General features: G+C 24.7%; 1 protein-coding gene across 3 annotated transcripts in view; it reads left to right on the forward strand.

Moving 5' to 3' along the window:
- The window catches only part of LOC100214052 (cyclin-dependent kinase 14), a 47,228-nt gene that overhangs the window by 1,208 nt on the left and 27,978 nt on the right, over positions 1–18,042 (forward strand). For all 3 annotated transcript variants that reach the window (XM_065799568.1, XM_065799569.1, XM_065799567.1), the window contains exons 2-7: positions 1–37; positions 5,901–5,975; positions 10,013–10,053; positions 13,654–13,839; positions 16,096–16,190; positions 16,334–16,413. The exon at positions 1–37 is cut by the window's left edge and continues 68 nt beyond it. In XM_065799568.1, coding sequence (XP_065655640.1) covers positions 1–37; positions 5,901–5,975; positions 10,013–10,053; positions 13,654–13,839; positions 16,096–16,190; positions 16,334–16,413 — 514 coding nt within the window. The remainder of the gene's footprint in view (positions 38–5,900; positions 5,976–10,012; positions 10,054–13,653; positions 13,840–16,095; positions 16,191–16,333; positions 16,414–18,042) is intronic.

The raw sequence follows: 18,042 nt of genomic DNA on the forward strand, positions 1-18,042 counted from the left end.
GCTTCAAGTGTTCCGTCAAATTTAAATCAGGAAGAAGGTACTTATTAACTTACATGATAAAAAATGAAAATGATGTCAGCATTAATGTTTTTGTTGACAGATGAATCAGCAGTAATTATATATATATATATATATATATATATATATATATATATATATATATATATATATATATATATATATTTATATATATATATTTATATATATATATATATAGAATATATATATATATATAGAATATATATATATATGCATATATATATATATATGCATATATATATATATATATATATATATATTATATATATATATATATATATATATGTATATATATATATATATATATATATATATATATATATATACATATATAAATTACATAAAACATAATATATTTTATTTTATTATGTTATGTTATATTATAAATATGTATATATACAAGCCACGGCACTGTATATTTATATATATATATATATATATATATATATATATATGCATAAAAAGAAAAAGGTCTTTAATATTTAATTTAACCAAAATACGGTCAACGCTGTCGAAAACGGTCTTGAATAGCTCATATATGTATATATATATATATATATAATATATATATATATATATATATATATATATATATATATATATATATATATATATATATATATGAATATATATATATATATATATATATATTGACTGAAGGTTTAGCCAAGTATTTTGCATATATAATGTGCATATATAAAATATCACATATATCACATATATCACATATATCAAATATATCACATATATCACATAGTGCATATATAAAATATCACAGAAAAAAAGTTTTTTTTTTCTATTATTTTTCTTTAAGTATTTTAAAAATTGAAGTCAGCAAAATATATTAGGACAATGCTAACCAAAATAGTTAATGTTTTATTCAGTAAATTAAAAAAACAAACATTCAATTTAATTTATTAACTATTGATAATGGATTGGCAGCAAACTTCTCCTGGCTTAAATCCTATAGAAAATGTTGGTTTGCTCCTTAATAAGTTATCATCTTTGCAGTCAAGTATTAGCATCTGAAAGCTTTTATTTCATTTCATGATATCTCTTGGCTTGACAACTTTATGCTATAGCATTAGGTGATAAAATTAAAGTCATTGCAAGGTGATGTCTTGTGATTTCATTTAATGAAATTGTTGTTTGAATTAGTTGTTGCTTGTTATTAGGAAGCTCTTGAGTCTTGAATTAACTTTGCCATCCATCTGGTTTTGTTAAGTGTGCCAGAATGTTTATTTATGATATGCTTGTAAATCTCTCCTACTTCATTACCACCAAGAAATTCTATGCAGAGCTCAATAAAATTTACCTTCTCAAAATGATTGCTGCAAATATGTGAATTTTAAAACATTTGTTCGAAGGTTGTCAACAAGATTTAGTCTTTTTTGTTGAATTTACTGTTTTTAAAGTGAAATAATATGTCATCTGTATCAGAAGTCGCATTACATATATATATATATATATATATATATATATATATATATATATTATATATATATATATATATATATATATATATATATATATATATATATATATATATATATATATATATATATATACACAATAACAACAATAATAACAATAATGATAATAATAATAATAATAATAATAATAATAATAATAATAATAATAATAATAATAATAAGGCTAGGAGAAACAAACTCAGACTTAAAAATCCCCAACCTTAGGGCTCTTAATTGAGTAAAGGCTTGAAATGGTGTCTCGATAAAAGTATTTATCTTAGGTAGATATGGCATAGATGTGAACCTGTGTTACATTGTTTCCAGCCTAGGATGATGAATGCTGGATCTTCTTGACTCTACTCATAGATTTTTGCTTGTGCCTACTTGATAATGGCTATGCAACTCTTTATGTTATCTCCTAATGACAGTACAGCTCTAAAACACAGTTAAATGGTTCTGAGACTGGCTGATAGTAAGATTTCCCAAACTCCACAGAGTTTAGCTCTCACGCTGATTCCATTAACACCTGTAAAATATCAGAGTATTAACAGTGCCATGTTGTGCACGGATTGTGTCCCTGTTAATGCTTTTAGTGTGCATTTTCAAAGCCACATAAGGAGTCCTACATTTACGTATTTTATAATTTTTTGGTACTTTAGTCATTTTTAAATTTGTAAAAGAACTTGACTCAAAGCATAGATAGTACTCAGTACACTATTTAATAGCCCAAGCAATTGCCTCATTACTATTAATAAACCCTAACCATTACAAAGGGCTCCAAATGTGGCCTCAACTATGCACACCAAAAGTACGAACAGGGACACCATCCATTGACAACATGGCACTATTAGCTCTCTGATATTTTACAGCTGTTGATGGAGTTAGCCTCTCTGAGAGCTACCACAGAGTTCTGGAAACCTAACTACCAGCCAGCCTCAGAACCATAAAACTGAGTTTTAGAGCTGTACCCTCAGGAGATAATAAAATGAGTTGCCTAGTCATAAAAACAGAAACACAAGCAAAACCCATGCCTTGAATCAAGATGATCCTAATAGATAAAGATTAGTTAGATTATCCGCTTGAAAAGTGTTACAATAACATTGATGTAAAAAGTTCATAAGTTGATTTATTTTATACTTTGTTACATTTTCAGTAGCTCAGTAATTAAGTGTGCTGTCTTCAATGATAGCGTTATAATGTTTTTGTTGGTTTAAATCCACAGCTAAGCAAAAAAACAAGTTTTTTTCAAGTGGAAAAAAACTTAAAAACATTTTTTAGTTGTTAGAATATTTTTAAAAGATATCTTATATTATACATATATTATACACAAATGTTCCATATACAACTGGCAAACTAAACTTAACCTACTGGGGTTTACATGTACGTATGACAACTAATAGTATCACTATCAAATTGTTCAATTGTAACAGTTGAAATATTTGATAGTTAATTTCAGCTACAGCTGTACCATCAACAAATCATAAAATATAAAGTCTTTTTTTTTTTTTTTTTTGATGAACCCTAAAATAACTTTAGCTTGCAATTGTAAATAAAGTTTAATTTGTCTAATGAATAGAAATTATAGGAGAAAAATGCAACTATTTACAATAATTAATTAACTACCTTACCAGCAATTTCTATCATAGTCTTACAAAATTGTTCTCTAGAATTTCAATACTCTCTATTTTATAAGTGCTATGTTTTATTTAAATGTCTTACCTACTAGAAAAAGACATGATTGGTTCCTACTTCAAAAAAATGCTGGATATCAGTCTGACCATTTAAGAATTATCATCCAATCAGCCTTCTTTCTATTATTAGCAAGGTCTTTGAGTCAAACACTATGAACTGCTAATATCTCAACTTAAAGAGATCCCAAACCTTTGAGACATGTTGTGTTCATATTAAAGAGAATGATAAAAAAAAAGTTTAGGCTAATTTTTTTTTGATTAAAGCAAAAGAATAAATGAATACCAAGAAAAGCTAACTTTTTTATTTTAGTCGAAGCTCGTCTTCTCCATTTTATTGTAGGCCTAAAAATCAGCATAATATACTCCGCAATCTATAGACTTGATAATTTATTCAAGTGTATTATATTCCGAAGAGTTTTAGTACATGGCGTCATTGACTTTTTTGTTTGTTTACTTAATCAATCTCTTAGGCAAACAAAAAAAATTAATGATATCATGTACTAAAACTCTTAGGAATAAAATGCACTTAAATAAATTATCAAGTCTGTAGATTGCGGCGTATATTATGCTGACTTTTAGGCCTACAACAAAACAGAGAAGGCAAGCTTTGACTAAAATAAAAAAATTTTAATAAAAAAGAGACTAAAATAGAAAAGTTAGTTTTTCTTGGTATACATTTATTCTTTTTTTTTAATAAAAAAAATTTAGTCCAAACATTTTTTTTTATCATTCACTTTAATATGAACACAACATGTCCTGGAGGTTTGGGATCCCTTTAAGTTCAGCAACTTAATTTCTGATAAGTTTACCAGCCTGGTGGAAAGTGGCATCTGTTATCCTAGTTTGCAAAAGTTCTGGAGAGTGATTTGACTTGTCTAACTACTGTCCCATTAGTCTTCTTACTATAATAAACAAGGTTTTTGAATCTTGAATAAACAAACATTTAATCTCTCATCTTGAATCTACTATCTTACTTTCTGATCATTAATAAGGATTTTGAACCTCTCATTCTACTGCTCGTATGTTAACCCAAATAATGGAAAATTTTTATTCTGCATTGGTCTTTGCAAATCATAGACTTTTTATATAGAATGACATGCTGGTCCTCACCATAAGTATCCTTATATGATTTATCTTGTAAAGTTTTTTAACACTTTACTATATTTCCAGTAACCTCTGGAGTACCACAAGGTTCTATCTTTGGTGTCATTTCTTATTTGTATTAATGATTTTCCTTACAACCTCTTAAATGGCTCTATATGTTTATAATACAACCATGATTAATCATGATTAGAGCAGAGAGTTGATCTTGAATGTTATTTCTCCTTTGTTACAAAGCTCGAGGCTTGCAGTGATAAGTAAATTTCAACACCAAAAAATATCATTCTTTTACTGCTAATCATAATCAATGTTGATATTTTTATATTGATGTATAGCAACAGTATTACCAGTCCTCTATTTTATGTGCTGCTGTATTAATCTTTCACCTTCATGGAACCATATATCTAATAAATTGCAAAGTTTACCTCAGTTCTGGAGCCACTCCGGAGCAAGTAAAACTAATCAATAAAAAAATTTGTTTTATTACAGTAAATTAAGAACAATTAACAATCTAAAAGATCTGATTAAGGTGAGGAATCTATATCATGGGTTCGATATTTGCACAACTCTACATACCTCCTGCATCCTTTAGATATTCTTTAAAGGGTCGTCCATAAATTGCATCACGCTTTAGGGAGGGGGGGAGGGGTTAGTGGTTTTGTGACGACTCATACGGAACTTGTTAGTTAACTGTTACGTTTTTGTGATGAGGGGGGAGGGGTCTAAAATGGTCAAAAATTGCGTGGACAACCCCTAATCTCTCAAATGCTGATTTCACTTACTTTACAGTCAAACATAAAATTTGTATTAAAAGGATTTTTTCTATAAAATTAATTTTGGTCACACCTCTTCATTCTTTTTTATGAAGCTCTTAATCAAACACATCCTCTTTTCCGTTGGAGTTTCAATAGTTTGATCACAAGGTGAATGAAGTGCTGTAGATGATTCATCTGTATTTCTTATTTCTTGACTTGCGATTATATTTTTAGTATCTCTTTTATAAAATTTTTCTGCTGCTGCTTAGGGTTTCTTAATTTTATTTAGAACATAACTCATGTTTTAAAATTGATTTTAAAATTATTTTAACCAAATAAAATGTTAAAAAGAAATCATGTGAGTAATACATGGTAAATTTCCATTAACCAATCATTGACATTGTTTAGAAGTATTGTTTTAATTTAACTTATATGTAACAATATGAACCACATGATATATTGCACAAAATAATTGGATCAAAATTAATTTCTAAAAAAATGCCAACATGCCAAAATGCCTTTTTGAAAATAAATAAAAACAACTTTATATTCTTCAGCTTAAGTATAATTTTTAAAATATGAAAATTGTTTGTGCCTCAAATTGCTCATTAAACAGTTAACAGTCAACCTATATATATATATATATATATATGTATATATATATATATATATATATATATATATATATATATATATATATATATATATATATATATATATATATATATATATATAATATCCATCTTAAAATATTATAAAGTCAAATATATAATACTATAATAATGGTTAATTTACTTTTTTATTTTTTTTCATCAAACCTATGAAAAAATGTTTTTGTTTAGACGAATTGCAAGAAAAGCCATCTCGATCAAGAGTACATAAACTTTCCAAAAGATTGTCATCCACATTTAGATCAAGTAATTTTTTTGTCTTTATTTTTTTGTTTTGGTTTTACATTGTCAGTTTTAAATATTGCTCTTTTAGTTGCATCGTTTGCAGATAGGTTGCTGCACCAAAGTTGCAAAAATTCATTTGCAATTAAAAAAATTCTAAAACAATCCATCTGCAATAAGTTATAAGCTGTTATCTATAAATGTTTTGATTGTTTCATAGAGAGCAGAGCAGCCGTGGTGCAGTGTTAGTGCACTTGCTACAAAGAATCCACAAAGAACCGTGATTTTTTGTGGTTTCAATCGCAAAGAATCCATGGTTCAAACCCCACCTCTGGGCAACTTTTGCGACATCGGTTCGGAAAGAGGCATGAACTTCCATTTAAATGCTCATCCACAGTGCTTTGTGATAAGACCATAAGGACTTCTTGAGGCACCTAAATAAAATTAAAAAATATATATATAATATTTATTTTTAATTAATTTTTTTAATAATAGAATTATTTTTTGTTATCAGGATGATAACATTCAATAACTAAATGTACCAAAGGCATGAGGTTGTGGCCATTTAAGACCTTTAGAAAATTTAGTTTTTCTTTTTTTTTTTTTTGATCATTTACATTTAGGTTTGAATTTGCATTAGAGTTTCAAATCAAATACAAACATTTGTAAGGTCCTAGTTTTATAATGAGTTTTTTATAAAACCTTTGTCATTAGAACAGAAACTTAAGATATAAACAAAATTTACTAAAATTAGTTGATAAAATTTAGTTGGACTAAAATTAATTTAGTTGGACTAAAATTAATTTAGTTGGACTAAAATTAATTTAGTTGGACTAAAGTTAATTCTACTGACTTTTTAGTTTAATAATAATAAAATAAGGTTTTCAATTAAAATTTCTTTTTACTAATTTTAATTAAAACTAATTTGTTTTTCTGAACTGTTACAACTGAGACATTCCATGCCAAGGTCTCTCATGGACCCTCTCAGATTTCTAATACAAATTTTCAAGAAAACTCTATTTAAGCAGTTGTTTTGCATAAAATTTCATTGTTCAATCAAAATAGTTTTTTTCATTTTTTTTAACAGTTGATAACTTTTGAACAAGTTGATTTTACACTTTAGTTGTTTTAAGAAAGCAAGTATGCATGGATAGTTTTAGAAAAACAAAAAAGGTTAAAATTTGACACCTTAGCTCTTTCCATAATGGCGGGCTAAAGTTGATATTTTTGTTTTGAATATGAAAGTTTTTGAGTTTTAAAGAGCTTAATCTTAAAAACTAGATTAATACAATTCGCTTGTTGCTCTACACATATTTTGATAAACTTTTTTTTTTATATTATTTGAGTAGCATTCAAAGGTCATCAAAGTGAGCCAGATCAAGATTTTTGATCCCCGATGTATAGCATATTTAGTAGATTCGAATGATGTATAGCATCATTTAGCACTTTTTTTTTATACACATCAATCGAAAAATGTTTATTAATAAAAAATAAAAAAGTTAATGGATTCTTATTTATAATCCCAAAAAATAGTCTTAAAATGTCAGGTAAACTTTACATAAAAACAAATTAATATTATTTTTTGTCTTTTTAAAACGCAGAAGTTAACAAAATAAATAATTGGATTGAATTATATAATGTTATTTTTAATTTAAGTGACATTAGTATTTTTATTTCTAATTTAAGTGACAGTATAAAAGTGTGATGATTTTGTCTTCCAGGTATTGTAGAAGATAAATAGTATTCCTGTTCCAAGTAAGTGTTATCAGCATCAAATGAAACTCTTATCTAGTTGCAAAAAAACACTATGATACAAATGGAAATGAAACCCAAGAAAAAGAAATTTATGTTGACAGCCTTAAAAATCTTAATTTAAGTATTGCAAGGGATGCTCACCTCTCAAGCTTATAAAAAATGCTATAAAAAAGGAACTTTTTTGGAAATAAATAACTTTACCTTGTAAAGGAGTTTGTAGAATGGTAAAATGTCTTTATTCACAAGCCACTTAACAACCCTATTGATACATCAAGCATAATTTGTGATCCTTTGACGTGTTGAGTATAAGTGCTTAATGCGTCAAAGGATCATTTGTTTTAGTTGACAAAGTTTCTATTGAAACAATTATTACAAAGTTCAGTTTGGAAGAATGATATCATTAATACCTACAATACCTGGGACACAAAGCCACCACAGTTTTATACCAATGTCACATACCTCATTAAAAATGAGAAGAGTTTCATTTGATATTTGTAATAATGCAAATGTTTCTACTTTTCTATTTTCTATTTAGAAAGTTTTCTTAGTATTTTAGAAGAGCATCAAGGTTTTTATATTAAATTTATGAAAAGTCTTCTTTTTTTTGGAAAATAATGTGGCCATGCAGAGATGATCTCTGTTAGGTACCTTTGATGCATATTTTATGCAAAGTTCAATCTATTAAGATCTAACAGAGAGAGATTTTATAACATTGACTAAAAAAAGTTCAGTAAAATTAATTTATTGTTTAAGAAATTTAATTTCTTTTAATTTTGATAATTTAGTTTGTTGTCCTAATGACTAAAAAAAAATTTTAACTTTAATTTAAAGATGTTTAGTGTCATACAATTTGTATTCAAGACTTATGTAAATTATTTTAATCACTTTGAAATTAAAAAAACAGTATTATAAAAAGGGGATTAAAAGTTTTTATCAATTGGGGTTATAAGGTTAAACATTTTTTTTTTTAATATAAACATTTATATATATTATTTCAATAAACAATTATATATTTTTTTAATAAACATTTATAGTTTTTTATTTGTAATTATTTATTTGTAACAAATAATATTATTTAATTCAATGCAGTTATTTATTTTGTTAACTTTTAAGTTTTAAAAAGACAAAAAAATAATTTTAATTTGTTTTTATGGAAAATGAGTGCCCACTAAAAATAAGTGCCCACTAACTTTAGTTTTTATAAATAAACACTCTTCAATTGATTCAAATAAGAAATTTTAAGGAAAAAAAAAGCATGACTTATAACTTTTGAATGTAGCACTCTAATCAATTAAAAATTTTTTAAATGTTTATCCACGATGTGTCCAACAAGCAAACAGTATTAATCAAGTTTTTACAATTAAGCTCTTTAAAATCACACTAATTTTTATTCTATTGTTTATATGTAAAAATAAAGTTATATTCATAATGTTTTTAAAAAACTTATACAAATTATTTACATTTTATATATGTGCATTTTTTGATGCATTTTTGATGCACACACAAATCAAAACATATATAGAGTCGTGGCCATGTTTTTAAAGCAAAATATTATATGCGTGGTCAGATAAGCTGTGCTATTGCAGCTCTTATATATAAATGCAGCATTAGATACACAGTTATGATCTCATACCAAAAAAATTCTCATCCCAAATATTTCTTCTTGTAGAACTTCCTTTTTTTTTAGTAGTTGTTAGTAGCTGTATATATTATAAACACTTATGGTTGACAGACATTAGGATTGTTGACAGACATTAGATTGTTGACAGACATTGGATTGTTGACAGACATTAGATTGTCGACTTGAAGGAAAATGTAAAAGCATTAGGAAACTTTAATAAAATAAGTGTTTCACTACCTGACAATAGTTATGCAACATGTTTTAATTATTTCTTATATTTCATTATTTTAAATATTAAATATTTATATATAAATAATTTTTTATTGTATCAATATTTGCTGCATTTAGAAGTTACTTTCTAGGTGATGATGATTTTTTTTATTTGAAATAATTAAGAAATAATTAAAAAAGTATCTTATATTTAAAGCGTTAGATGTCTATTCTTAATTCCATAACAGATCTGTCACCAGTTACAATGATAAAATTGTCTGTTCAACAACATGTTTTTTATGAAATTTTTTTCTTTAAAATTTGTAAAATCTTAAAAACAAAATATAAATTTAATTTTTTTTATTTGTAACTGTTATTTAATATTTTATTTATTATTATTTTTTTATTACTCATTGTTTTTTGTTATTTTTTTAAACCATTAAAGATTTTCAAAAGGTTTATGTTTTTGTTTCAGCATTATCATTGAGTAAGGACGCAAATCATCAAATCAATGGTGTAAGTAATCGTCTACTTTATTATTATAAGATAAAGTTATCCACTTATCTAAAGAAAAAGAGTGCCTTGGAGTATTTAGTATTTGTATTAGATTTTAAAATTGCAATTTAACTAGCAGTTAAAACTAAACAGTTAAAAATTTATCTGTTAAAATCAGTTGAAATTTTTTTTAAGAAATTAAAATTGTAAATATATGGACAAACTCCTGTTAATCAATTATTGACATTATTGTTTAGAAAAATTGAAGTAACTAATGATAGGCAGCAATATGAACAACATGACTTAATAAACAAAATTAATTAAAAATCTTAATTAAATCACCAATAATACGGACGAAAATATCAACTTTAATAACTATTTATTCATTAAAAAATATGCCAATTAAATTCAAAGTTTGGTTTTATACTCGTGACAAGCATATGTTTTTAACATTAATGTTACAAGAGTATATACATAACAGGCATCACTTATTGCGCCATGAAAAATTCTTTAAACTTTTTTAAGCATTGACATGAAAAATTCTTTAAACAAGCGTTGACTTTAAGTTTTTACTCTAGCGCCGTAAAAAGTTCTTTAAACAACCGTTGACTTGGGTTTTCACTCTCTTCATTTATTTAATAACAACATTATTTATTTGATAAAAAACTTGACAAAAAGCTATAAAAGTTTTTATTGCCTATAAAAAATGTTTTATATTTTCTTATTGTATTAGAATGTAGGCATTTAAAGAAATATTACAACAATAGAAGTGCATAATATGTTAATGTAATTAATATATATAATATATAATTTATTACATAAAATAAAAATTATAATACAATAATTTATAGTGTAATAATTTTATATTTTATCAGTTAAATAATTTTATATTTTATCAATATAATTTAGAGTGTAATAGTTTTATATTTATCAGCTGGTGCAATCTAATTAAAAACATTAGCATTTCAATTGGTGCTCTTTTTAATTTTTTGCAACAAGCATGCCTTTTAAAAGCATTGCAATATATTATGCAATTATATTATTTTATTTTTTAAAATGACGTTTTTCATTTTATTTATAAAAGTAGTTCTTTTCTTTTAAAAACAACTTTGCAAACTTGACCATATTGTCATTAATATTATAGTTATATTATATTTCACACCAAGGTTTTTAGAAAAAGAAATCTCTCTACACTGCCTATCTGTGTTTAAAAAGAAAAAAAATCTAATTCTACTATAACTTTATATTATAATTATGTAATATTTATATTCACATTTGTTATAATAAAGTTCTGCTCTACTAAAAACAAACCAATTGCTGCAGTATAAAATAGCTTATATTATTAAGTTGACAAAGTAAATAAGTTAACAAGTATAGTTAACATCAATCTCAAGCACTATAAAAAAAATCAGTTGTTACGCAAATAAAAACAATCACATTTTGTAAGCAAACACTTTTCATGTAAGCATGCACATTTCACAAAAAAAACAAAATCACATTTTCTAAGCAAAAAAAATCTGAAACTTAATCTGTCTTTTTTATTCGAGTTATTTTTTTTTATATGAAAAATCTATACTTTTGCGAGGTCATTGTTCCTGTAATCTATTCTTGGAAAGCGTGGACAAGAGCTAAAGCTCTCGCTTCCCGCTGAGGCCTACATATATATATATATATATATATATATATATATATATATATATATATATATATATATATATATATATATATATATATATATACATATATATATATATATATATACATATATACATATATATATATATACATATACATATATATATATATATATATACATATATATATATGTATATATATATATATATATATATATATATATATACATATATATATATGTATATATATATATATATATATATATATATATATATATATATATATATATATATATATATATATATATATATATATATATATATATATATATGTATATATATATATATATATAGATAAAGATATAGATATAGATATATATATACTTTAGATCCATTGTATCATCTATCGGAACCTATAACTACTAACTTGCCAATTTTCTTAATGATTAATTGTCTCCTGAATTTTGTACAAAAGATTCATTTTCCTTCGTTAGAGAAATTAGTCAAGTCGATCTCCATAAATATTTTTTAGTATCATACGATGTAACAAGCTTATACACCAATGCTCCGCTTCAAGAAACCATTGAAATTGCAGTCAATTTAATTTTGCTCCATAATAAAAACATTAAAATTACTAAAATTGATTTAATAAAACTATTCCAATTTGCCACTTCACAAACACATTTTCTTCTCCAACTATAACTCCTAAACTCTTCTTTTTTTTTTAACTATTTAAAAATACTTTTAAGCAAAAAAGTTATTAAAAAAAATCATTTTATCATACCATACCATGGTTTTAAAGTTGCATAAAATGTATTATAAACATGTTTTGATGCTTATCTACAGTCCTGTTGTGTAGCGTTAAAAATCGTATCACATATCCATAATTGAGAACTTTGATAATGTTATATTGCAATTTTTTATCATAATATACATGGTTGTTAATAATCATTTATACTTTTTTTCTTACATCATTGATTGCATTGTTTTATTTGTTGTTTTTGAGCATTGGAATTTTTGTTATGACCGTCACAGCAAAAAATAAAAATAAAAATGCTTGTAAAACTTCAAGTAAAAACTATGAAACTCAGCATGTAATTACATCAATATGTACTAAGTACACACACCAGATGATTTTTTTTTTACTATGCTGTTCACTGCATAAAGTCTGACGAAGTTGTTTTGTTCAGAAGTTGTTAAAAGGAAGCGTTACGACCATCATGCTACGTAGAGTTAATTTTTGAAAAAAGTTGAAGACTTTAATGCTGTAGCTTTTATATACTAAATTATATGATAGTATTTCACATTTCTGGAAAGATCTTTTTGTTTAAGTTGTTAAAGTTGATATTTTTTCCATATTATTGATGATTTAATTAAGGAGTTTATCCATATATTTACAGTTTTAATTTCTTGAAAAATTAATAAATTGAATTTAGCAGATAAATTTTTAACTGTTTAGTTTTAACTGCTAATTAATTGAAATTTTAAAATCTAAAACAAATACTAAATATGCCAATTAAAATAGTGAGGAATGATAATAGACATAAAAGGTTTGTTAAGTAATGATCTAACAAAATAATGACAAATTACTGAGTTTCTATATGTTTTGTTTACTTAAAAAATAAAGCAAAAATATGATTATGGAGATTTTTGTTATTATAAGGACCTGTAAGAACGATGTGATGAGAAATTTCTTTTATAATATAAAGCAGTGTGAAGTTAAAATGTATAGAGCTAATTTTTATGTACTTTTAAATAAAAAATAAGTTTTTGTACATAGTATTTTCTTGTACTCCCTCTAAATGCATATATTTTATACTTAATTTATATTTTATAATACAATGATATGTTTTCTGTTTAAACCAAAAAATGCAAATAAATAAAAAAAGTTAAATAATATACAACTCTTCTTTATTAATATAATTTAACAATTACATTTTTTTAAATTATATTTTAAATAATTATTATTAACTGAATTATTTATCAGATGGAACATAGTGATAATATACACAAACCAGAGAAAACAACATCATTGTTTAAAGGTTTTTCAATGCAAAATTTTTTTGAAAATAATGAACATGTGTTAAAAGGTCGATCGAAATCTCTTCTACAAGATAAAACAGAGTGTGAAGTTAAAACTTACAGAGCTATTACAACACCACCATCATTTGCGGTAAAAGGTTTTTAAATCTTTTATTTCTAAATGTAGAGTACTAGTATATTCTGCACGCCTTATAGTCTGCATTAATGTTAGTTGCTGTAAATATTCATCTGCAAGGTTTTTAATAATACCTCAACTTAGTTTTTGAATTTAAACAAACGTTATAACTAATTAAACAAGTTAATTAGTTTCCTAGATACGAAATCATTTAAAAAATTCATTTAAAACTTTTTTTAATGAGTTTTTTATTTGTAGGTTATAAAATTTAGCAGAAATAAAAAATATTTTTGTTTGTAAAATTTATAAAAATTATAATTGTTTTAAGGGAACTGTAATTGTATCAAAATATTATGTTTTAAAAACCTTTTTTTTTTAATTAATTCATTCCAAACAAGGCTGCAAGCAACCACTACTCAATTAGTTAGTTGGTTAGTTAGCAGAGAGTTAACAGTTGGTTAGTTAACACAGAGAAAATAAATAATAAAGTTAATAAGCAAAAAGCAGTAAACAAAAGACTTGTAAATTGTAAGACATAAAGTGCTTTGGAAAGAATTCCAAAGCACTGATGTTTAAGGAAAAAAAACTAGATGAAAAAATTTTTGCTATCAATTGTCTCAGTTCTGCTAATTAACCCAAAGTTGTAACAAGAACTCCTTATGTAGCCTTGACAATCCACACTAAAAGCACTAACAGGGGCACTTTCCATGCACCAAATGACACTGTTAATACTTTGATATTTTATAGCTGTTGTTGGGATCAGCCTTTCTGAGAGCCACCACAGAGTTTTTATAAAACTTGATTTTCAATCAAGTTTTTCAAAAAACTTATTTAAATAATTGCAAATATTTTTTTTTAAATCAAGTTTTTTAAAAAAAATATTTACAACCATTTTATCAATAGACTAAAAAATATATTCTTCAAAAATAAAATTCAACACTAATGACAATATTGTAAGAGTAGATGAAATTCAAAGTAGCTAAAATAAATTACTAAATTTTTTTATCTTTTCTTCAAGTAATTAGGCATGGAAATTTTTCAACATTAAATAACCATAATATACACGAGGCAATTGTTCAGTTTTCATCTTCGACAATCATTAAATTTTAACTATTCTTTGAAATTGTTTTCTAAAATGTTCAGTTAAGCCATAAACTTTTTACAACATGCATAATAAACCACCGCATAGTGTCAAATATTTTAATGCCCATGGATGTTATAGAATGCATTGATTAAGAATAATGTATTAAATATTCATTTTCAAATCATAATTTTTATTCAGTTATAAAATTCTAGCAGACTATTTAGGTGAGCAGAATATATTCAGCCCTCGGAATTAGGGTTGGCATTCAGCAATACCAACCTAACTGCCGACCTCAAAGTGTTTGAGGATAGCAAAAAATCGCCGACCTCATTTTTATGTTTTTCAGTAACCCCTTTGTGTCAAATATTTTTTGGCACAAAGGGGTTACTGGACATGTTTGAGGTTGGCAAATTATTGCCAACCTCTAACAGTTTGAGGTTGACAATAAATTGCCAACCTCATTTTTCTTAATTCCGAGTGTTGTATATTAGGATTTTGTTAATTTAAGTTTGTAGTAGTTTATATACATACATTATATATATATATATATATATATATATATATATATATATATATATATATATATATATATATATATATATATATATATATATATATATATAGTGAGTATAAATTCGTATTTAGATTAGCATATGCTTACTAGTATTGCTTATCTTAATAGAATTCGTCTTTTTGTAGCATACAACTTTTTCAGAAAAAGTATTAAAAAAATGAAGAATAGTAAAAGAAAAGATTATTTCCTTATGCAAAACCCTCAGTTGATGTAGCAGCATTTATTTGCAGCTACAGGCTATAAGATAAAAAGTGTATGTACAGAAGCCCCAGGCAGCAGGCTATTTCAGTGTGATCTCATAGTGCTTATCTAAACATGCATTTATTGTTTTGTTTATATATATATATATATATATATATATATATATATATATATATATATATATATATATATATATATATATATATTTATGTATATATATATGTAAATATATATGTAAATATATATATATATATATATATATATATATATATATATATATATATATATATATATATATACATATATATATACATATATATATATATATATATATATATATATATATATATATATATATATATATATATAAAGACAGAGAGGTATAAATATGAACGTATTTAAAATATTTTAGCGTTCATCTAAGCCGTATGGAAAACTAGATCAATATATGAAACTTGAAAGACTTGGGGAGGGATCATATGCTACTGTATATAAGGGGGTTAGCAGGTAAGTCTTCATTTTAATATAAAACAAAATTATGCACCTTAGTTTATAATTTATAGTTTAAATATTTATAAGTGGCAAAATAAATTCTTCTTTTGTACATATATGAAACATATTTCATTTTATTTTATTTTTTTTACTTATAGATCACACCATATAATGGTTGCAATGAAGGAAATACGTTTACAAGAAGAAGAAGGAATTCCATTTACAGCGATTAGAGAAGGTAATTTCAGATTAAAGCTATCTAAGCATTATTAAGTTTTATATCTATTTTGATGTTTAAGCTGTTTTAACTGTAACTTTTTATTGTTTTAAAAATGATAAAAATATTTTGATTGGATAATTAATTTAGATAAATTGATTTAAAAAAAAACTTTTATAATATAGTTTAATTAAAAAATTAAAATTGTGATAAAACAAATGAACATGATTTTTGCATCTTATTTTTCTCCATATTCACATTCCATTATTAAACATTGCAGACATAGCTTTCTAAATTTAAAAATTTATAATTTTTTATGTGAATTATGGTTGGACAGATATTACAGTGGCCTCATAATGCTTTGCTGAGTGTTTCATATTAATTTTTCAAGTTGTGTATAACAATTCTAGTTGTAAAAATAAGTATTTCATTCAAATTTCTTTATGCAATTAAATTTGAGTTTTCAATCAAGTATTCAGAAAGTTTATCTGTAGTATTTAAATATTTTTTTAATTCATGATATTTTTGAAATTATTTGAAAATTTGGGCATGCTAGGTTTTTTCTAAATCAGTTCACCTAATTCACATATTCAGGGTATGCAACCTGAAAACTTCAGGTTAGGGTCAACTGTTTAAAAGTTAAATTAAATGAATATTACCCAAAATAGACAAAAGCCTCACAATTGTACAGAAAAATTTTTTATTTTTGATAAACCATAACATTATAAAAAAAGTAATATTAGTAATTACAATTGTAAATTGCAATAATTCTTGATGGCACTTTCAAAAAACAATTTCTTTTTCAGCCAAATTCAAATTTGACAATGCATTATAAGTATTAAAATCACCTCATTTTTGTATGTAAATAGTTGTTTGCTCAAATAATCTATTTTTGAAGTTTTTGTGTGAAAGCTTTTAAATAGTTTTAGAGTTATTGCACCCAAAAGTTGGTAAATATTGTGGTCATGGGGAAGGAGGGGATCCTTTTCAAACTTTGACAAGCTGCAGTTCCTGATCTATGGATCAGTCAATAAAAAATTTGTTTTTCTCTTGTGTACTTAGAGCAACCACTTTTAATATTCAAAACTGTAGTAATTATAGTTATGCATTAAGATAAATTAAACACTTGCATTCTATAAATAACTTACTTTATTTGAAAAATAAAGAAAAGTTACTTTCATTGTTGCCCTTATAACCCCTTTATATGTTTATAGTCACCTTTTTATATGTATACAGTCTTCAGCAGGAGTAAATGAGTGCACTAGCTGTGAAAAGCCTGTCTAAAATGGACTTGGCTGGCTACGCAGGCTGCCTGTTTCAATAGTCTTACACTGGCTTTTTAAAGAAATTGAAACTTTTATGTTTTGATGATAATTTTTTAGATATTTCCACTGAACTTTTATTTTGTTTATATATTCCAGGTATAGTAAAAACATTTACTTTTTCAGCAATAAAAAGGCAGAAAAACAGGCTAGCATTAATACTATTGTTTTATATACATACATTTTATTTTATATATATATATATATATATATATATATATATATATATATATATATATATATATATATATATTATTTATTTAATAATTAAGTTATTAATTAAATAAATAATATAAAAACATTATAACATAATTGTTTTAATAATAGA

This window comes from Hydra vulgaris, chromosome 06, assembly GCF_038396675.1.
Source record: "Hydra vulgaris chromosome 06, alternate assembly HydraT2T_AEP".
NCBI classification, from domain to species: domain Eukaryota; kingdom Metazoa; phylum Cnidaria; class Hydrozoa; order Anthoathecata; family Hydridae; genus Hydra; species Hydra vulgaris.